At 48.2% G+C, this 23542-nt stretch overlaps 1 protein-coding gene across 8 annotated transcripts in view; it reads right to left on the bottom strand.

The window, feature by feature from the left end:
• The window catches only part of CAPN5 (calpain 5), a 124832-nt gene that overhangs the window by 57735 nt on the left and 43555 nt on the right, over window positions 1–23542 (bottom strand). For 5 of the 8 annotated variants that reach the window (XM_084842450.1, XM_084842455.1, XM_084842451.1 and 2 more), the window contains exon 3: window positions 7545–7676. In XM_084842450.1, the coding sequence (XP_084698576.1) occupies window positions 7545–7676 (132 nt within the window). Of the gene's footprint in view, window positions 1–7544; window positions 7677–8699; window positions 8773–9486; window positions 9601–21329; window positions 23179–23542 lie in introns of those variants that run through there. The other 3 variants (XM_084842458.1, XM_084842453.1, XM_084842456.1) reach the window with 3 other exon arrangements.

Raw genomic sequence — 23542 nt, 5'->3', positions numbered from 1 at the left:
AGAAAGCATGAAAGAGATTCTGGGGGTTGTGGTGGAAAGCTCGATGAAGCCAGTGTGCGGCCACTGAGAAAAAGGCTAATTCCATGCTGGGCATAATTATGAACGGAATCGAAAAGAAAACTGCCAAGACCATACTCCCCTTATGCAAATCTCTGGTATGACCACACTTGGAATACTGTGTACAGTTCTGGTCACCACACCTAAAAAAGGATGTTGTAGAGCTGGAAAAAGTACAGAACAGGGGAACTAAAATGATCAAGGGGTCAGAGCAACTCCCCTATGAGGAACAGTTACAGCAGCTGGGACTGTTTAGCTTAGAAAAAAGGTGTGTAAGGGGACACGTGATGGAGGTGTACAAAATTATGTACAGTGCTGACTGAAACCCAGAGCAGATTCACCGCCCCACTGACATCGGAGCCACCAGCCTCCACTGTGTGGAATACTGCCTGCCTGTATGTAATTAAGTAATTAATTAATGTTTAAATAATGTTTTTCTCATTGGTATAAGGAAGAGGGCTATAGATTTAATTGTTCCTAGCAGTGATGGGACCTGGGTTATCAGAACATCAGAACAGCCCTGCTGAGTCAGTGACAGCCTCTGCTTTACCTTCTCCCTCTCGGAATACTAGTACCCAATGAGGTCATCCAATGAAACTGATTGGTCGGAGACTGAGGACAGATCAAAGGAAGGACTTCTTCACACAGTGCAGAGTCAAACTGTGGAACTCCCTACCACAGGATGCAGTGTTGGCCACCCATTTGGCTGGCTCTAAAAGGGGGGGTGGACAAATACATGGAGGAGAAGGTTATTGATGGCTACTAGTCTTGATGGCTCTGTGCTACCTCCAGTGCCAGAGGCAGTGAGTCTATGTACACCAGTTGCTGGGGAACATGGGTGGGAGGGTGCTGTTGCACTCATGCCCTGCTTGTGGGTTTGCCACAGGCAGCTGGTTGGCTACTCTGTGAACAGAATGCTGGACTAGAAAGGCCTTTGGTGTGATTCAGCAGGGCTCTTCTTATGTTATTACACAGGTTCCATCACTTTTAAGAACAATTAAATCTGTAGCCGTTTTCCTTATACCAATAAGAAAAACATTAATTACATACAGGTAGGCAGGCAGTATTCCACACGGTGGAGGCTGGTGCCGCCGATATTAGCGGGGCGGTGAATCCGCTGCAGGTTTCAGTCAGAACCAGTCAGAACTCTAAAGGCTTTGCATCTTGGATGGCTCCTTTAGACCTCTGACTGGTTCTGACTGAAATCCAGAGCAGCTTCACTGCCCCACTGACACAGCCACTGATTCCACATAAACGCTCAGTAAAAAGTCAACAACCCCTCACATCAGGCCTCCTAGGTCTGATTGCCCAGGCATGGTGTAAATGCCATTCTGCTGTGTCCTTTCATAAAACTAAAACTATACACAGTGAAATTCAGATATTCCTTTACTTTCCCTCTTCCATGTGCCCCAAAACTCTGCACCACCGCAAAACGTCTGTCTATGGGGCTGCTATTGCCGGTTTCTCAAGGCACGTCAGAACGGCAATTTGCAGAGTGCAAGCAGGCAGAAATTCAGCAGGCCTCCACTAGAGAGCAGCATCTGCACCAGCTTCATTGGCCGGGGTGGACCTCAACTTTTCAATTATTTTCTCTTAGCCACCTTGAGCTGTTCAATTTATGAATGAGAAAGACGGGATATAAATATCTTAATACATCCATACATACGTAATTTGTCAGTGGGATATCTGCTACTGTCACATCTGAAATGTAAGAAGAGCCGTGCTGGATGAGATCAAAGGCCCATCTAGTCCAGCTTTCTGTTCCCAAGTGGAAGAAAAAGGCAACTGAAATGTTCAAAGGGCTGGAGCATCTCCCCTAAGAGAGAAGACTGTTGGGATTGTTTAGCTTGGAAGAAAAGGAGGGTTGGGGAGACATGATAGAGGTCTACAAAATTATGCACAGTCTCAGGGTCATCCTATGAAGCTGATTGGTGGGAGATTCAGGGCGGATAAAAGGAAGGACCTCTTCACACAGTGCAGAGTTAAACTATGGAATTTGCTACCGCAAGATCTAGTGATGGCCACCAGTTTGGATGACTTTAAAAGGGGGTTAGACAAATTCCCGGAGGAGAAGGCTATCATAGTCTTGATGACTATGTGCTACCTCCAGTACCAGAGGCAGTGAGCCTATGTACACCAGTTGCTGGGGAACATGGGTGGGAGGGTGCTGTTGCACTCAAGTCCTGCTTGTGGGTTTCCCATCAACAGCTGGTTGGCCACTGTGTGAACAGAATGCTGGACTAGATGGACCCTTGGTCTGATCCAGCAGGGAGGTTCTTATGTTCTCATGTTCTATGGGAAGCCCACAAGCAGGACAGGAAGGGAAGAGACCGGGGGTGGCCAACAGTCAGTTTAACAAACACACCAGAGCACGACAAAACATGCCAGAGCAGGACAAATGCACACGAAACAAATAAATGTGAAGCGGGGCAGACAAAAAATAAATTTCCACGATGTACAATTGCGGTGGGATTGGCGGGGAAGAAGAAAAGAGAGCACCTGTGTGCAAAAATAAAGATTTTATGTGTGCATGAAATGGTCTGTTTTGTTTTTTAAATCTGCAAGATGTTGAAGGGAATGGTGTATCAATAAAACTAGGGCAGAACCCAGCCAAAAGATTCTGTGTTGGATTGTATAGTGATGTATAGTGAGTATATGTTGCATTAAGACAAATCCAATTTTTTTTTTTATGCCAAGAGAAGTAAATTGAAGAGGGGTTTCTAAAACCCTTCTTCAAAAATCTTCTCATGCTGACTTGTTAGTCATTCTTAACGTTTTTGGGAGGGGGTACAGATGGCTAGAATTCATAGAATCACAGAATCATAGAATAGTAGGATTGGAAGGGGCCTATAAGACCATCGAGTCCAACGCCCTGCTCAATGCAGGAATCCAAGTCAGAGCATCCCTGACAGGTGGCTGTCCAGCTTCATCTTGAATGCCTCCAGTGTGGGAGAGCCCTCCACCTCACTAGGGAATTGGTTCCATGGCCGTATTGCTCTAACAGTCAGGAAGTTTTTCCTGATGTTCAGCTGGAATCTGGCTTCCTGTCACTTGAGCTCATTATTCTGTCTCCTGCACTCTGGGATGATCGAGAAGAGATCCTGGCCTTCCTATCTGGGACAACTTTTCAAGTACTTGAAGAGCACTATCATATCTCTCCTCAGTCTTCTCATGTCAAGGCTAAACATGCCCAGTTCTTTCACAGTCTCTCCTTGTAGGGCTTTGTTTCTAGTCCCCTGTTCATCTTTGCTGCCCTCCTCTGAACCCTCTTCAGCTTGTCTGCATCCTTCTTAAAGTGTGGTGCCCAGAACTGGACACAGTACTCCAGATGAGGCCTAACCAGTGCTGAGTAGAGGGGAACTAGAACTTCCCGGGATTTGGAAGCTATGCTTCTATGAATGCAGCCCAAAAGAGCATTTGCCTTTTTTGCAGCCACATCACATGGTTGGCTCATCTTCAGCTTGTGATCGACAACAATTCCAGGATCCTTGTCGCTTGTAATATTGTTGAGCCAAGTCTCCCCCATCTTGTAACTGTGCATTTGGTTTCTTTTTCCTAGGTGCAGAACTTGGCATTTATCCCTATGAAATGTCATTCTGTTGTTTTCTGCCCAGTGCTCCAGCCTATCAAGATCACTTTGAATTCTGTTTCTGTCTTCCAGGGTGTTCGCTGTCCCACCCAATGTTGTGTCATCTGCAAACTTGATCAGCATTCCCTGCACCTCCTCCTCCAAGTCATTAATACAAATGTTGAAGAGCACTGGGCCCAGGACTGAGCCCTGTCGTACCCTGTTCATTACCTCTCCCCAGTTTGAGAACATCACATTGATAAGCACTCTTTGAGTCCGATTCTGTAGCCAGCTGTGGATCCACTGGATCATTGTTTCATCTAGCCCACTTTGAGCTAGTTTGCTCATCAGGATATCATGGGGCACTTTGTCGAAAGCTTTGCTGAAGTCGAGGTATATTATGTCCACAGCATTCCCACAGTCCACAAGGGAGGTTACCCGATCCAAAAATGAGATCAGATTCATCTGGCAGGATTTGTTCTTGACAAATCCATGTTGGCTTCGAGTCATCACTGCATTGTTTTCAAGGTGCTTCCAGATGGATTGCTTTATCATCTGCTCCAGAATTTTCCCAGGGATTGATGTCAGACTGACTGGTCTGTAGTTCTCAGGTTCCTCCTTTTTGCCCTTCTTGAAGAGAGGGACAACATTAGCCCTCCTCCAATCATCTGGCACTTCACCAGTCCTCCAAGATTTCGCAAAGATAATAGAGAGTGGTTCCAAGAGTTCTTCTGCCAGTTCCTTTATTACTCTAGGATGCAGTTCATCTGGCCCTGGAGATTTGAATTCATTCAAAGTAATTAGGTGTTCCTTGACCATATGCCTATCGATCTCAAGCTGCAATCCTGCCCCTTCAGCCTGTACTTCTCCTTTGCCAGGGGGCTCATAGACCCTCTTTCGGGAGAAGACTGAACCAAAGTAGGAATTGAGCACTTCTGCCTTTTCTTTGTCATCTGTTATCATTTTGCCATCCTTATTTAATAGCTGAACCACCATTTCTTTCCTCTGTCTTTTACTATGCACATATCTGAAGAAAACCTTTTTGTTGCCTTTAGCATCCCTCACTAGCCTCAGCTTGTTCTCAGCTTTAGCCTTCCTGACACCATCCCTGCAATTCTGTGCTACCTGCCTGTGCTCTTCCTTCGTAGCTTGGCCTTCCTTCCACCTCCTGTATGTGTCCTTTTTTTGTTTTCAGGTCTTCTCTAAACTTTTTGTGAAGCCATATTGGCTTCTTCTCTTGTCTTCCACCTTTTCTTCTTGTTGGAATTGTTTGTAATTGTGCCTTGAGAATTTCCTTTTTTAAAAGCTCCCACCCATCTTGGACTCCTTTTCTCGTTAGAGTCGCTTGCCATAGGACCATACTTATCATTGTTCTGAGTTTATTAAAATCAGCTTTCTTAAAATTCTGGGTACATATTTGGCTGTACTTGGCTTTTGCTTCCTTTAGAACCAAGAACTCAAGTATAGCATGGTCACTTTCCCCCAGAGTTCCTGTAACTGCTACTTTATACACTAAGTTTTCTCTGTTGGTTAGGATCAAGTCAAGGATAGCCGATCCTCTAGTTTCTTCCTCCACTTTCTGTAGGAGTAAATTACCAGCAACACAAGTCAGGAATCTCTTGGAGGGGCCATGTTTTGCAGAATTTGACTCCCAACAAATATTGGGGAAACTGAAGTCCCCCGTTACTACTACATCATGCTTTCTTGAAACATTGGCTGTTTGCTTTTCAAAAGTTTCATCCTCGTCTTCTCCTTGATTGGGTGGCCGGTACTAGACTCCAATCACAAGGTTCCTTTTATTCTTTGCTCCATTTATTTTAACCCAGATGGGGCTCTTGATTGGTCTCCCAAGCTCCTCGTCCTGTATTTCTGTGCAGAGATATGTATTTTTCACATATAGTGTGACTCCACCTCCCTTTCTGTTCCTCCCGTTCTTTTTGAACAAGTTATTTCCTTCAATTGCTGTATTCCAGTCATGAGAGTCACCCCACCAAGTCTCAGTTATACCTATCAAGTCATAATTTCCCTCCTGTATTAAGAGTTTAAGTTTGTTCTGTTTGTTTCCCATATTCTGGGCATTAGTGTATAGACATCGAAGACCATGTGCTTCATAGTCTGGCTTTCTTCCTATATGTTTCTGAAGATTATTACTGGGTGCTATTAGAGCTGTTCTCTCCATTGCGGTGCATGAGCCTTCATCCTTTGTTACCCCCAACTTTACATCTCCCTTCCCCGTAGGATTCAGTTTAAAGCCCTCCTGATGAAGTTCTTCATGCTGTGGCCAAACACATTCTTCCCAGCCTTTGTGAGGTGCAACCCATCCCTAGCCAACAGCCCATCTTCCAGGAAGTATAGCCCGTGGTCCCAGAATCCAAATCTCTCGTGCCGGCACCACCTTCGTAGCCAGTCATTCACCCGGAGTATTTTTCGTTCCCTTTCTATCCCTCTTCTAACTACTGGAAGGATGGATGAGAAAACTATCTGGGCTCCAAAGTTCTTGAGTTTCCTTCCCAAAGCTTCAAAGTCTGACGTGAGTTCTTCATAGCTCCGCTTGGCGGTATCATTTGCTCCCACATGGATGAAAAGAAAGGGATACCTGTCAGTGGGCTTTATGAGTGTAGGCACCCCTTCAGTCACGTCTCTGGTCCGTCCTCCCGGGAGACAGCATACCTGGCGAGTCCACGGGTCTTCGCGACATACTTGGGTTTCGATCCCACGCAGCAGGGAGTCTCCCACTACTACTACTCTTCTCTTCTTGTCGTTGCAGGCCTTGGTTTCATCACCTCTGCTTGGCTGACCTTCAGCCTCTTGCTCGCTCTCATGCAGGTTCCCCTATAATTCTTCCACTGCATGCTGTCCCCCAGTCTCATCCTCAAGTACCTGGAAACAGTTCCCTAGTTCCACTGTCTCCACTGGTGCAGAGTGGCTTCCAGCTCTTCTGCTCCTAACTGTCACTCTTTTCCAAGGGGTATCCTCTACTTCATTTTTCCTCACCTCAGCATTTTCCTCTTCCGCCTCAGCTTGCTGTTCCTCTTCTAGTTTTTCACTTTGTTTTTCACTTTGCTGCTATAGTTCCACTATTCTGTCCAAGAACTCTTCGTGCTGTCTTATTCCCTGGAGGTTGACACTCGCCGCTCCAGTCCTCTTACTTTTTCTTCCAACACAGTGATCAATTGCACTTGTTGCATGTGTAGGCCATGTTGATTTCAGGCAAGAAAACAAACATTGCACACACCTTGCAGGTCACCACCACTGGAGAGTCTTCTCCTTCCATTGTCTCTATTCCCGTCATGTTTCTAGCTTTCTGATTGTACTGGAATAGCCTGTGCTTTGTCCTCTATTCATTGGAGGTTAAAAACACAATCCCACTGGTATGGAAGTGTGTGTTACGAGAAAAAGAATTCAGAATATTTTTACAAAGATTAAGAGAGTGGATGGGGCAAAGACGTTCAGAGATTTAAAATGTGTGTTCCAAACTTCTTTCATATTTTATCTGAAGGGAATGGTGCAGATGTGTCTATTTTTTTTTTTTCAAATAAGCCCTCAGCCCAATCACAAAACCAGCAAAAGATACAAGGGAAAGGATTGGGGAAAAGAGGTCAGGAATGCATAAAAAGAGAACAGGTGTGCTGAACAGGTGGATTTCCACTCCCAGCACTTCACCAGTTTGGAGAACCTTCACATTTTTTCAGAGTTTTCCTCACAGTCATGAGCACTAGTGACTTCTTTTTAAAAGCAAAGCGAAACAAGTCAAGGGTCTGCAGGAAGCCAGCTTCAGCAAGGTGGAGCCTTTCTCCCCACGCGGGTCACGACGCGGCTCTGCAAGGAGCTAAACCCGTCTCGAGGCATTAGGCTTTGCACAAAGCGAATGCCTGTGATGGGGGCCAATGAGGCCACATTTTTCAAGGTCCGTCATTACCTTTTGCCACAAGGCTTCCCTGGATGCCAGCGAGGAGCAGGCCGCCACAAACCAGCAGTTGCCCACCTGGCCTTGGTGCAAGTCATGGGAGCTGATGCCATCAACAAAGAGGTGGGGATCATCACAGATGTCCTGCATGGAGAAAGGGAAAAGGAAACCACTCAGTGAAGATGAGTTCTGGGTGGCTGGGAGAGCCAGGGTTGGCACATAATAGTTTTTGGAAGTAAACCTGGGGTTTTAAACTTGGTATCTTCAACATGGTGCCTGCAGACACCAGTCTGGATACCCATCAGGCTTTCTGCCTCTCCTGATTTTTATTTTAGTATATTTGTTTGTTTGTTTTCTCTACTGCCCAACAGCCAAGGCTCTCTGGGTGGTTCACAACAATTCACACACAAAAAAATACGAATGACAAAATTATAAACCATTATATAATACAACTTCATAATAAAACATAGTGTAAAAAATTTTAACATACAAAACTGAGAACAATTTAAATCGCTAAAAACAATTTCCGTTAAAAAATTCAATAACAGACCTATTCAAGACAGCTGATGTAAGTGACCCATCATATGCCTATAAATGTCTGGGAGTAGACGGCAGTCTTAACCTGGTGCTGAAAAGACGACAGTGTTGGTGCCAGACAGGAGCTTATTCTACAGTCAGGTGGCCACCACTGAGGAGGCCCTCTCCCTTGTTGCCACCTTCTGAGCTTCCCTCGGAAGAGGCACTCGGAAGAAGGCCCCAAACGTTGATTGTAGTCTTTTATCTTTCAAGATTGTTTCGAATTACTTTTTCTTTTAACTGGCAGGCTGGCATGCTGCAAATTGAGGCACTGACATACTGCACCATGTATATTTCACTTCAACAGAGTGCTTTTGTGTTTTGGGGCTCAGACCCCACCTCTGTCTTGTACTTAAGTTTCATCAGTTTGCTTGCTGGGAAATGAGTGCTTTGTGAATGGCCATGTCCACCCTGGCAGCTGTTTTATGAATGGGCACGCCCCAGCCATTTTGAGAGAGTGCCCATGGCACTCTTTCAAAGTCCCAAAGTGTGCCCACTGACCCAAAAGGATTGGAGACCTCTGTATTTGACTTTCAATATACTTGCCCTTAATTTTACTAGGCAGATTAGGAAAAGTGGAGGCTTACATACCCTGCCAACCATTTAACTTTCCACAGAGCTTTCCTTAGAGGGAAGGCAGGGCTTGTGTATTCTGCAATCCCATCTGAGCACAGTAAAAAAAAGAAAAAAAAAAAAGCACAGAATATAATTTTCAAAGAATTGTAGCTATCATTAAAGAACAACACCAAGCTTCCAGTGCTTATAATTACAAAGCTATACTTGAAAATGCACAGGAAAAACCCACTGCAATCTCAGAAGCCAGAAACATGGGTGACCGCTGCTGGAATGCTACATTTGCTTGGCAAATGTGCAATCACAAATGCATTTGCACACTATGAACCGCAATTGCCTCTTTCAAGCCCCAGACTGGCAATTATGTCAACACTCAACGGGCAGCCTCCCCTGAGTTTGGAGCGATTGCCCGAATGAACGATCCAGTCCCGCCTGATGTAGAGAATGCAGCAGAGTTAGCTCTTGACAGCAGAGGCAGTTGCAGGGGGGAGAGGGCTCTGGGCTCAGTTGGAGAACTCCATTGCGACTTTCAAAGAAGTACGACTTTCAAAAGATAACTGATTTTCGGTTTGCGCACTGGTTCGAAAGTGTGATACTAGGCAGATTTGCATTAGAAGGTGAACTGAACTAATTTCTCCCCCATCTGTAACTACAACTCCCAGCATTCCTGACCATCAGCCCGCATGGCATTAGCCATGCGGGCTGATGGGAGTTGAAGTCCAAAACATCTTGGCACCAGGTTGGGGTGGTCTGCACTACAGCAGCAGCTGGGGAAAAAGCACACTCTTCTCTCACTCAGACATACCCAGAAGAGGGAATGGGAAGCGAAGAGGAAAAAAGAATTAACCCACTGGCAGGAAAGTGACTGATGCTCCTGGTTCTGCAGTTAAGAGTGCAAACTCCGCCAGTGACCAACTTCCTGTAGGGATGATGCAACACAGCACAGTTTATTTCCCCCTCCTCCCCCAGCACAAGTTGTTTTGGTGTCAGGACAAGTTTCCCGAAATATCGGGACAGCCCCCCAACATCCTGTGCCGAAAGCCAGTTTTCAGCACAGTCGAGCAATTGTCTTGGCACAGAGACAGGGACCTCCACATAGGAAAATGCCGGCCCTTGAGAACGAGTCACCGTTTGACCTTTACGTCTCTGGAGTCTTTATAATCAGAGGCCCACACAGGAAAGGCAACACGCCTTCCAAAGACTGGAAACTTCCTAACAACTTTTCTGGCTAAGTCAGCAACCTAGAAAGGCCAAGACAGGCACATTCAAGCCAAGCAACAAGGTTCCAGATCTCATGCTGCCACAAAGAGTTATTTATGTTTTTGTTGCATTTATATCCTGCTTTTTTTCCTTCAAGGAAGCCAAGGCGGTGTACCTAATCCTTCTCCTCTCCATTTTATCCTCACAACCACCCTGTGAAATAGGTTGGGATGAGTCTGTGACCGGCCCAAAGCCCCCAGTGAGCTTCCATGGCCGAGTGGGGACTAGAACCTGGATCTCCTGGCTCCCAGTCCAGCACTCTCACCACTGCACCACACTGGCTCTCGTTATTGCTCATTTGGAGGAAACGAGTTCCTAAATCAACACGGGATCCAAAAGATCCAACCTGGTGCCCTCCAGAAGTTTTCAACTATGACTCCCATCAACCCGAACCAGCACAGTCAGGGATGATGGGAGTTGCAGTCCGAAGCATCTGGAGGGCACCGGGTTGCCTAGCCTTGCAAGAGAACATCTGAAGCACCCACTTCTCTGGAACAAAGACCACATTAGATGTAATGGCAGGATTCTAGCTTGATCAGATCTCCTGCGTTGTTGCTTTTAAGAGGGGAAATACAACCACAGCGCCCCCCCCCCCCCCAGCCCTGATTTGGATTAGGGTGGGGCAGGGAGGGAAGGGGCCTCCACCCTTCCATCTGCAATACGGGGGATGATGATGATACTGGCTTACCTTACAGGGCTGTTGTAAGGACTAGAAAACACATGTGGAAGCCAACTACAAACGTTAAGTAGCACTATTAAGCTGGTGGTGGTCTATGTTAGGGCAGCACCGATGGATCAGGCCAAGGGTCAATTTCTATGTTAGGGCAGCACCGATGGATCAGGCCAAGGGTCAATTTCTAGCAACAGCCCATCAGAACAGGAGAGCAATCGCCAGTGGAGGCTGGTGGCTCCGATGTCAGTGGGACGTTGAATCCGCTCCGGGTTTCAGTCAGAACTCTTGGATAGCTCCTTTAGAGTTCTGACTGAAACCAGGAGCGGATTCACCGCCCCACTGACATCAGAGCCACCAGCCTCCACTGGCAATCACCCTCCCCTCCAGTTTGCACCTAGCATCTGGTATTCAGGGATAGAGAATGGGAGCCCAGGCAGAAACTGGAAAAATTCAGGGGAGCTTTATGGGCTGTCCTATGAAGCTGAGTGGTGGGAGATTCAGATCAAAGGAAGCCCTTCGTCACACAGCACTACCCCCAGATGTAGTGATAGTCATGAACCTGGACAGCTTTGTGCTGCCTCTGGTATAACTCAGACTTGCCCAGCCTGTGGGGGGGGGGGGGTGCTGCAGCTCAGCGGTGGAGCACATGCTTTGCATGCAGAAAGTCCCAGAGCTAGACAGGTGGACGCAGAGGCTAGGAGAACGGCTGGGGATACATCACTCCATCCAGCACAGGAAAGCAGACACAGTAAGTCCCAGAACGGGCCACTCTGGCTTAGAAAGGCGCATTTGTCTTTTTGATCCCCAGCTCTTTGCAATCCGAACTGCGTGCCACGAATGGTCCGAGGGCAAAATTACTCCCCCCCGCCCCCTGGTGAAAATGCTCTTCCAGCAGAAAATGCCTCCCAATTCCATTCAATTAGACGCCGGCTGCCTCCTGTCAAGCCACAGCCCATAGAAGAAGATGAGCAGGGCGAGCGTGGATGGTATATTAAGTTTGGGATGCTCAGCAAAGCAGGCCTGTTTTTCATTAAGGAGTCGTTGCAGGACATGGATGCTCCCAGTGCCACGGCTGAGCTGGACCACCTCGAAGAATCGTGAATCAGGATGCTCCCAAGGAGGGACGTTATAAGCTCACAGCAGATCTGCATGCCAGGCTGGAAAATTTTGCTGCATTAAAAACTGCCCCCTCCCCCACATCAGCAAGGGACCAGGCATCTCTCGCAGACGTACTTGAACCTGAATTTACTTCACAGATGCTGCCGGCTTCCAAATGAGCATCTCATGGTGCTTTTGAGAGTTCAAAGTGTTCTGCGTACACCATCTTGCTGCAATCCTTTAAACAGGGGTGCACAAATGGTCTGTGGGCCTAATCTGGCCTGCGGAGTCATGGGTTCCTCCAGGGGGGGGGTTGTCTTCAAGCTCCGCCCCCTGGAAGAATGCCCACTGTTACCTCTGATCACAGATCAGAGTTAGCAGCGAGGACAAGGATGAGGGACGCCAGGTACCATGCAAAGGCAGGGATTTGGACAGTGCTGAAAAAGCAGCCGCTCTTTCCGGCACTGGCTGAGTTGCTTCGTGCGGTGTGCAGCTGCCCCAGGGCAAGAGTTGGGAAAGGGTTTCCGAAGGAGAGAGGGGACCTTTGGGCGGCTGCAGGTGGTGGAAGTGGGGGATCAAAGGTCATGGACAGGGATGTACTGGGATATGAGGGGGGAGATCGAAGGGGTGGCAAGGTGATGAAGGCAAGAATGAGGAGTTGTGGTAGGTCCAGGAGAGGACGGGAAGCCCATTTTAGGGACCTACTCACTGCCCCTGACTATGATTCGCAAAAGCAGAAATTGAGTTATGCAGATGAAGAAAGTATCAGCAGATATGCTTAGCCTACATCAATTGCATTGCTAATAACAAGGCAGCAGGAGACGACAGTATCCGAGCTGAGCTGTTTAAAATCTTGAAAGATGATGCTGTCAAGGTGATGCATGCCATATGCCAGCAAATTTGGAAAACACAAGAATGGCCATCAGGTTGGAAAAAATCAACTTCTATTACCATACCAAAAAAGGGAACTAGAGAATGTTCAAACTATCGAACAGTGGCACTTATTTCACATGCCAGTAAGGTAATGCTCAAGATCTCAATGACAAAGAAAAGGCAGAGGTGCTCAATTCTTACTTCGGCTCAGAGTTCTCCCAAAAGAGGGTCTATGACCCCCTGGCAAAGGCGAAGTGCAGGCTGAAGGGGCAGGATTGCAGCTTGAGATCAATAGGCATATGGTCGAGGAACACCTAATGACTTTGAATGAGTTCAAATCTCCAGGGCCAGATGAACTGCATCCTAGAGTAATAAAGGAACTGGCTGAAGAACTCTCAGAACCGCTGTCTATTCTCTTTGAGAAATCATGGAGGACGGGGGAAGTGCCAGATGACTGGAGGAGAGCTAATGTTGTCCCTCTCTTCAAAAAGGGTAAAAAGGAGGAACCTGGGAACTACAGACCAGTCAGTCTGACATCAATCCCTGGGAAAATTCTGGAGCAGATGATAAAGCAATCCATCTGGAAGCACCTTGAAAACAATGCTGTGATTACTCAAAGCCAACATGGATTTGTCAAGAACAAATCCTGCCAGACGAATCTGATCTCATTTTTGGATCGGGTAACCTCCCTTGTGGACTGTGGGAATGCTGTGGACGTAATATACCTCGACTTCAGCAAAGCTTTTGACAAAGTGCCCCATGATCTCCTGATGAGCAAACTAGCTCAAAGTGGGCTAGATGAAACAACGATCCGGTGGATCCACAGTTGGCTACAGAATCGGACTCAAAGAGTGCTTCTCAATGGGACCTTCTCAAACTGGGGAGAGGTAATGAGTGGAGTACCTCAGGGCTCAGTCCTGGGCCCAGCGCTCTTCAACATTTTTATTCATGACTTGGAGGAGGAGGTGCAGGGAATGCTGATCAAATTTCCAGATGACACAAAATTGGGCGGGATAGCTAATACTTTGGAAGACAGAAACAAAATTCAAAGTGATCTGGATAGACTGGAGTGCTGGGCAGAAAACAACAGAATGACATTTCATAGGGATAAATGCCAAGTTCTGCACCTAGGAAAAAGAAACCAAATGCACAGTTACAAGATGGGGGATACGTGGCTCAACCACACTATAAGCGAGAAAGCTCTTGGAATTGTTGTCGATCACAAGCTGAAGATGAGCCAACCATGTGATGTGGCTGCAAAAAAGGCAAATGCTCTTTTGGGCTGCATTCATAGAAGCATAGCTTCCAAATCCCGGGAAGTTCTAGTTCCCCTCTACTCAGCACTGGTTAGGCCTCATCTGGAGTACTGTGTCCAGTTCTGGGCACCACACTTTAAGAAGGATGCAGACAAACTGGAGGAGAGGGTTCCGAGGAGGGCAACAAAGATGATCAGAGGACTGGAAACAACGCCCTATGAAGAGAGACTGAAAGAACTGGGCATGTTTAGCCTTGAGAAGAGAAGACTGAGGGGAGATAGGATAGCACTCTTCAAGTACTTGAAAGGTTGTCACAGAGAAGAAGGCCAGGATCTCTTCTTGATCATCCCAGAGTGCAGGACATGGAATAATGGGCTCAAGTGACAGGAAGCCAGATTCCGGATGAACATCAGGAAAATCTTCCTGACTGTTAGAGCAATACGACAATGGAACCCATGACCTAGGGAGGTGGTGGGCTCTCCCACACTGGAGGCGTTCAAGACGAGGCTGGACAGCCATCTGTCAGGGATGCTCTGACTTGGATTCCTGCATTGAGCAGGGGTTTGGACTCGATGGCCTTGTAGGCCCCTTCCAACCCTACTATTCTATGATTCTATTTTGCAAGGTAGACTCCAGCAATTCATGGAACGAGAAGTGCCAGATGTGCAAGCTGGGTTTAGAAAAGGCAGAGGAACTAGAGACCAAATTGCCAATATCCGCTGGATAATGGAGAAAGCCAGGGAGTTTCAGGAAAACATCTATTTCTGTTTTATTGACTATTCTAAAGCCTTTGACTGTGTGGATCATCACAAACTGTGGCAAGTTCTTGGTGGTATGGGGATACCAAGTCATCTTGTCTGCCTCCTGAGGAATCTGTATAACGACCAAGTAGCAACGGTAAGAACAGACCATGGAACAACGGACTGGTTTAAGATTGGGAAAGGAGTACGGCAGGGTTGTATACTCTCACCCTACCTATTCAACCTGTACGCAGAAAACATCATGCGATGTGCTGGGCTTGATGAAGCCAAGGCTGGAGTTAAAATCACTGAAAGAAACATTAACAATCTCAGATATGCAGATGATACCACTTTGATGGCTGAAAATGAGGAGCTGAGGAACCTCATGATGACGGTGAAAGAAGAAAGTGCAAAAGCTGGGTTGCAGTTAAACCTAAAAAAACCCAAGATTATGGCAACCAGCTTGATTGATAACTGGCAAATAGAGGGAGAAAACGTGGAGGCAGTGACAGACTTTGTATTTCTAGGTGCAAAGGTTACTGCAGTCACTGACTGCAGACAGGAACTCAGAAGACGTTTACTTCTTGGGTGGAGAGCAATGACGAATCTTGATAAAATAGTTAAGAGCAGGGGTCCGCATAGTGAAAGCAATGGTATTCCCCGTAGTAACCTATGGCTGCAAGGGCTGGACCATAAGGAAGGCTGAGCGAAGGAAGATAGATGCTTTTGAACTGTGGTGCTGGAGGAAAATTCTGAGAGTGCCTTGGACTGCAAGGAGATCAAGCCAGTCCATACTCCAGGAAATAAAGCCAGACTGCTCACTTGAGGGAAAGATATTAAAGGCAAAACTGAAGTACTTTGGCCACATCATGAGAAGACAGGATACCCTGGAGAAGATGCTGATGCTAGGGAAAGTGGAAGGCGAAAGGAAGAGGGGCCGACCAAGGGCAAGATGGATGGATGATATTCTGGAGGTGACGGACTCGGCCTTGGGGGAGCTGAGGGTGGCGACGGCTGACAGGAAGCTCTGGCGTGGGCTGGTCCATGAAGTCATGAAGAGTCGGAAGTGACTGAGCGAATAAACAAACACATAAATTGCAAACGCCTTTTCTTGGCACAGGATTTTTTAAAATGTAACTTAAGCCAACGCAGCCCCGAAAACCAAAGAGGCAAAGCATCCTCCTCCTGAGCCACAGTATTAAAGAGCCTGGATGCATTTGGCAAAAAAGGCATTGAGATTCCCAGGGACTCTAAAGGCTGAAGCTCAGGCCCCTCCACTACTTCACAGGCTTCTGGAAAGATGGTGCTTTTTGTGCGTGTGTATCAGAAACATCCATTAAAGGAATTACACATGGAAAGATGCTAATAGGAGTGCGTGTGTCTCTAGTGACTACATGGTTTAAAAATGAAGGAGAGAAAAGAGCCCTTTGCCTAAGAGCCCATGTCCTGGTTCCTCCTGCACAGCATCAAGGGGGTGTACTGTCATTCTACCGACGACAGTAGAATGGAGGCTGGTGAGAGCCGCTCCAAACATGACTTATACCCTGCACCGATAAGCGGTGGAGGCTGGTGGCTGCGATGCCAATGGGGCGGTGAATCTGCTCAGGTTTCAGTCAAAACAAGTCAGAACTCTAAAGGAGTGAAGCTCCATTAGAGTACTGACTGGTTCTGATTCACTGCCCCACTGGCATCACTGCCACAGGAGTCCTGCTGGATCAGAGATCGCTAGCAACTCATTTCCAGCAATGCCCAGCCAAATGGCTCCAGATGAAGACAACAGCTCTCTCCTCCCATTGCTCCTAGCTACCGGTATTTAGAGCCATACTGCCTGTGAACAAGGAGGCTCTATTTCATTCTGATGGCAAAAAGCCCTTGATAGAGATCTTTTCTCCGTGGATTTGTCCAATTACTTTTTAAAAAAGACAGAGATTTAAGCTAGTGGGCTTCACTGCCATCTTGTGGCAGTGAGTTCCATAGGTTAGTGGCGTGTTGCATGTGAAGAAGGGCATCCTTTTCTCTGTCCCAAACCAATGATGTTGGCCATCATTGTCACTGATAACATGAAGCTGACTTAAAAAGAGTCGGACCATGGCTTCATTTGGTGCTGTGCTGTTTAACTTGCACCAGCTTGTGAAGGTCTGAGATAGAGGCCTGGGATCTGGGATCCTTTTTACTGGTTACGGCAGGGACCGGGGGAGTCCACAGGGGGAAAGTAGGACAGCACCACCACCCCTCTTGGAATGAGCCATAGTCCCTGGATTCCAGGCTTTCATTTTCAAAAATCACAGCTGCAATTCAGAAATAGCTTCTTTTTTTAATTTTCTGAAATCCAGAAACAGCCTCTTTTTTAATTTTCCAAAATTCGGAAATAGCTCTTTAAAAAAAAAAAGGGAAAAAAAGCGAAAAGTGGTGAGTTGCCACCAAAATTTGGTGATGTGGAGGTGTGATTTATTTATTTATTTTTTAAAATCAAAATAGCCCCTTTTGCTGCCAGGTCACCAAATTTCGGCACCAAACCACTGCCTTTTGCTTTAAAAGGGGAGCTATTTTTCTCACCACCACATTTCAGTGGGACAGTGGGGTGGGCTCATGTGGCTTTGCACCTTGGATAGCTCCTTTAGAGGCATCACTCTGTGCTCGCAGAGAATCAAGGATGAGACCACAGAAACTGACTGGAACATGGTAAGAGACTATTCTTAGGTTCAGTTTGACTTGAAGTGTTAAGCAATAGTACTGTACAGCTTAAGTCAGCTTTCCCCAGAATAGCACCCTCCAGATATGGTGGCCTACAACTCTCAATATCCCCCAGCCAGTTTGGCTGGAGGATTATTTATTTATTTATTTATTATTAAATTTATTCATCGCCCATCTGGCTGGTCACCCAGCCACTCTGGGCGATGTACAGCATACAATAAAACAGTTTAAAACAATAAAATTCTACAATAAAAACATTTTCTAAAATACTCTAACCCACCCCAAATGCCTGCCTGAACAACCACGTTTTTAATGCACAACGGAAGCTCATTAAAGAGGGGGCATGACGGAGTTCCCTAGGGAGGGAGTTCCACAGAGTGGGGGCCACCATAGAAAAGGCCCTCTCCCTCATCCCCACCAGTCTAGCTGTCCTGGCTGATGGGACAGAGAGAAGGCCATCCGAGGCTGATCTTGTTAAGCGGCCTGTCTGGTGCTGCTGGAGGTGCTCCTTGAAATAGGCTGGGACAGAACCATATAGGGTTTAAAGGTCAAAACCAACACCTTGAATTTGGCCCGGAAAACAACTGGTAACCAGTGCAACTCCTTCAGCACTGGAGTGATGTGATCTCGCTGGAGGCTGCCTTTAATCAGGCGAGCCGCCGCGTTCTGTACCAGCTGCAGCTTCCGAACCGTCTTCAAGGGTAACCCCACGTAGAGCGCATTACAGTAGTCTAAACGAGAGGAGACCAGGGCATGTACTACCGATGGGAGCAGATGGTCGGGAAGGAAGGGGCGCAGCCGCCGTATCAGATGGAGTTGATACAGCGCTGTCCGGCTCAAAGCTGACACCTGAGCCTCCATGGACAGCTGGGAGTCCAAAATGACCCCCAGGCTGCGGACCTGGTCTTTCAAGGGTAGCCATACCCCATTCAACACCAGGTCAACATTCCCCAGCCTCCTCTTGTCTCCCACCAAAAGTACCTCGGTCTTGTCAGGGTTCAGCTTCAGCTTATTCCTCCCCATCCAGCCACTCACCGTCTCCAGACATTTGGACAGGGATTCTACGGCCAACCTTGGTGAAGATTTGAATGAGAGGTAGAGCTGCATGTCATCCACATATTGATGATACCACACCCCAAACCTCCTGATGATAGCCCCCAGCGGCTTCACATGGATGTTAAATAGCATCGGGAAGAGGATGGAACCCTGTGGTACCCCACAAGTGAGTGGCCACGGGTCTGAAACCTCCTTTCCCAGTGCTACCCTCTGGTACCTGCCGGACAGGAAGGACCGGAACCACCGCAATACGGTGTCTCCAATGCCCAACCCCTCCAGGCGGTCCAGGAGGATACCGTGGTCAACGGTATCGAAAGCCGCTGAGAGGTCGAGAACAAGGAAGGAGCATTCACCCCTATCCAGAGCCCTCCTCATATCATCTACCAAGGCGACCAAGGCCGTTTCTGTCCCATGCCCAAGCCTCAAGCCCGACTGAAATGGGTCTAGATAATCAGTTTCTTCCAAGTGTGCCTTCAACTGCACCGCCACCACCCGCTCAATCACCTTGCCCAAAAATGGCAGATTTGAGACTGGGCGAAAGTTGTTCAGAACTTGAGGATCCAAGGAGGGCTTCTTTAAGAGCGGTCTTATCACTGCCTCCTTGAGGGCTGATGGCATCACTCCCTCCTCAAGGGAGGCGTTCACGACCGCCCTGATCCCCTCACCCAGTCTCTCTCTGCAGCCCATAATGAGCCAAGATGGGCAAGGATCAAGTAAGCAGGTGGTCGGCCTTACAGATGAAAGCACCTTGTCCACTTCATCAGGAGGAAGAAGCTGGAACCGATCCCACAAAACCGGTTTGCCACAGGCTGCCTCCTGCTCACTAACTGTATCCATAGCGTGCAGAGTAACACACCTAATCTGATCAATTTTATCTGCAAAATGCCTTGCCAAGGCCTCACAGGAGGCCTTAGAATGCTCCAGTGGTTCCGGAGCCACAGGCTCCGGACCACTTGGAATAGCCTCCTGGGACAGCACTCTGCAGGCGCGATAGAGGCAGCATAATATTCCTTTTTTGCTGCCTTCACCACCACGTGATAGGCTGAAGATACAGCTCTAGCCCGTGTCTGATCGTCTTTGGAGCGAAACTTCCGCCACCAGCGCTCTAGCCATCTCACCTCCTGTTTCAGAGCTCATAACCGCAGATTGAACCATGGTGCAGTCCGAGCCCTGTTCAGGGGGAGAGGGCGTTTCGGAGCCACCTGATCTAATGCCCCAGTGATTGCGGCATTCCAGCCACCCACCAGGGTCTCAACTGAGTGGCCGTTGGCGTGCCCCAGAGAATCCCCAAGCGCGTTCAGGAATCCATTTGGATCCATAAGATGCCTGGGGCGGACCATTTTAATGGGTCCTCCACCCCTGCGGAGGGGTTGTGGAACCGAGAAGTCCAACGTCACCAGATAGTGATCTGACCATGACAAGGGGGTGGTGGATATACCCCCGACTTCCAGATTTCTCCCCGCTTCTCCAGAAACAAACACAAGGTCTAGTGCATGACTGGCTACATGGGTGGGCCCAGTTAGAATATGGTGCAGCTCCCAGGAGGCCATGGTCTCCATGAAGTCCCGAGGTGCTCCTGTGAGGATGGCCTCCGAATGTACGTTGAAGTCCCCCAACACCAATAAGTTAGGGGACTGTACACGCACATCAGAGACCACCTCCAGCACCTCGGCCAGGGAGTCAGTCGTGCAGCAGGGTGGACGGTACACGAGCAGAATCCCCAGACTGCCCTTCAGGCCCAACCTCCAGTACATGCACTCAGCAACCGTGGTCTCCCGGAGAGGGGGTCTGGTGAAGACCAAGGACTCTCGGTAGATAACAGCCACTCCCCCTCCCCGATCCCCAGCCCTCGGCTGCTGTGCGCACGAAAATCCGGCTGGACACATGGCTGCAAGGGTTGGAGCAGCAGCCTTGGCCAGCCAGGTCTCCGTAATACATGCCAGGTCTGCGCCCTCATCCAGGATCATGTCATGGATGAGGGAGGTTTTCTGGGTAACAGACCTGGCATTGCAGAGCAGCAAACGAAGGCCAGAAGATGGGGTCACGCCTCCCCCAGCCATCCTTTGGCTCTGGACATGCCCGGAGCAGGGGACAGATACTACACACCTCTCTCTTGTTCCCCTTACCTGGCATGGCCGGCCCCTAGTGCTCCGCCAGTGCCTGACACCCAGCCTCAGTATCTTCTGGCCCCCAACACTCCCCCCACTGCCTCTGTCAGGTGGACACATGCCCCCTCGCTCCCGCCTATCAGGCAGGCTACCCACCCCTAAAAACACAACAAAATCCCCCAGAAAAAAAACAAAACAAAAAACAAACAAAAACAATTAAAAATCCCCTTAAAAATAATGCCAGGCAGGAGTCCACAGGGAGTCCTGGTGGTGGTGGCAGCGGTGGCGGCAGTGGCGGCAGCGGTGGCGGCAGTGGCGGCAGCAGGCCCACCTCTTCCTGGTGGTGGTGGTGGCTTCTCCTGCAGGCCCTGGCTCTCCCAGGCCACCTCAGCCAGCCAGCTTATGTAGCCCCTCCAGGGAGGGGCAGGTGGAGCAGCACAGCTGGCTGGGTACCTGGGGGCCTGGTCCTGCAGGGACTGGCGGTCTGCCAGGCAGAAGTCTACAGAGAAGGCCTGGTGGTGGTGGTGGTGGCGGCGGCAGCAGTGGCAGCGGCGGCAGTGGCAGAGGCGGCAGCAGCAGCAGCAGGCCCAGCAGCAGCAGGCACGCCCCTTCCCGGTGGTGGTGGCTTCTCCTGGGAGAAGAACTTATCCCAACTTATGGGAGCTGTACGCAAACACATCTGGAGGGCGCTATCCTGGGGAAAGCTGACTTAAGTGTTTAGCATCATTGCAAGGGAGGAGGAAGATGGGGACAAAACCAGAATTAGCTGGATAGCTCTGCCTATCATTGGCTGCCCTACAAACCTTGGGTTTTACCCCCATGTCTGCTGATACTTCCCTCTTTTTATACATGGATGGTGCTGTTTGGGCTACATAAGGATCCACACTCACCTCTGAACTTCGGAAGTAGAGGGAATGAGACCATACCTATTTTCCACCACTGGATGGAAGCTATTCTGCTTCCAAGTCACCTGCACTGTGGGTGCGAACGCAGGAACGCAGCTCGCTTCCAGCCTCTGATCCTCTTGTTCATTTTCATCCATGCATGAAACCACTCCAACTAACACCCTGCGCGGCCTTCCGCTCGGCTGGGCGAGCAGCTTTGCTGATAATGCTGCTCTGCTTTCATGCTTGCAGAGCTAACCTTGGCATCTTGCTGGCGGGCAAAGCACGGAAAGCCAAATAGCAAAAGAATGCTCAGCACACACGGATTAGCGGGAGCGTCTCTGCAGCAGTCAAGGCCCAAAATTACCCGAATGCTCAGACACAGAGCTTATCTCCCCAGCTCCAGCTGTGGTGTCTGAACCACCATTGACCGGGGTTAGCTCAGGCTCAAACTGATAGGCTTGCACATTCTTGCATGTGGCAGAATTACAGCCTTATCTTATCTGCAGCACTGTGCATACTCCGCTCTTAAGGTTTTTAATAAAGAATTCAGCATACAGGTACCCCAAAATCTGCGCCGAGAAAAGCTGAATTGGACGGATCTCTTAGAATCACTCAAATTGAGCACGTTTGCACAACTTATGTTAGTTTTTTGCTGCTTTGCATAACTTAGGGCACAATCCGATGCAGATAGGCATCTGCCTCCGAACTCAGAGGCGACTGCCTATCCAATGCAGGGCAGAAGAAGCACGGAGGGGATCGTTCTCTCTGCGCTTCTCCTGCCCTGCATTTTCGGCTAGACAGCCGATTGCAGCCGTCCAGCCACGGGAGGGCAGAGCGGGGGAGGAGGCTGCATTGATAGCACAAACACCCTTGCCACTAGGTAAGGCAAGTAACACAACTAGGATGATAAAAATCCGTTATCCTGATCCAAGCCTCTGGCATTAGAATTAAACTTGCTGATGAATTCTGACTCAGCAGTCTTCCGCTCTAATCTCCCTTTGCTGCACAATGACCACTTTAAAATCAATGATAGAGTGACCTGGGAGGATGAGGTCTTCTCCCACTGGTTTCTGAATATTGCCATTTCTGACGTTAGATGTGTGTCCATTTATTATTTTTCTGTAGAAATGCAGAAGAATGCAGAAAGCACTGCAGACAGAAAATGGTATCACACTGGAAGATGAGCAACGGAATGTTGTTACTAGGTCCTGTAATAGGGTTTCCAGAATAAATATGGGGACAGAGCTAGCATTTGTTGCAGGTCTAGTCCCTGTGTTTGTATTCTTGCTATGTGGCCTGCTGTTGCTGGTGAGGAGATGCTTTAGGTGGGTGGGTGGGTGGGGGCTATCTATAAAGTAAGTACAGGGCTATCACACAAGGCCTGTGAGAAGGAAGTGCTACTGGGAGCCAGTGTGGTGTAGTGGTTAGAGTGCTGGACTGGGACTCGGGAGATCCAGGTTCTAGTCCCCACTTGGCCATGAAGCTCACTGGGTGACTTTGGGTCAGTCACTGACTCTCAGCCTAAACGACCTCGCCGGGTTGTTGTGATGATAAAATGGAGAGGATCATGCAAGCTGCCTTGGGTTCTTAGCAAGAGGAAAAAAGGGTGGGACATAAATGTAATAAATAAATAAATTGTCCAAGATGGGCTGTGGATCCTTGATAAGTAGATCCTTATCTTGTCTTGCTTATCAAAGTGAGACAAAACCGGAGAACAGTTGCAGGATTTATTCTTGGAGACATATATTTCTTCAAAGGTCTCTGCAGGCTGCATTTAAAAATTTTAACCCCAGAAGAAGGCCCAGAAATATATGGGACAGAGCCGAAACACCTTGGGCTACTCCAAGGAATAAAATTCTTTTTTTTTTTTTTTACTGTCCTGGGATTTTGTCTCTCCTTTTCACCATGTGGTTTTAGCTTATTCCAGAATAGAGGCCCTAATCTTTCAGGTGCCACAAGACTCTCTTTTTCTTCTGCCATAGACTAACAAGGCTACCCGCTGGAAACAGAAGAAACCTAGCACATATCTGTGCACACTGAACATTTTTGAAGAGCTATATCGTAGGGGACAGGCAACAGGAAAAAAAATTCAGTTTTGAATTCCCTGACTGGGCTTCTTCTCTTTTTTTAAGAACTCCAGCAGCCAGGAAGGTCTTCTAATCCAGACTGAGACCACGGCACAGAGGGAAAGGTTTTTAACCTTCCTCCCCACCTCT

Source organism: Heloderma suspectum, chromosome 3, assembly GCF_057233095.1.
Source record: "Heloderma suspectum isolate Gila_16-S chromosome 3, 16-S_ref, whole genome shotgun sequence".
Taxonomy (NCBI): Eukaryota; Metazoa; Chordata; class Lepidosauria; order Squamata; family Helodermatidae; genus Heloderma; species Heloderma suspectum.
This window is presented reverse-complemented; position numbering and strand designations above follow the sequence as displayed.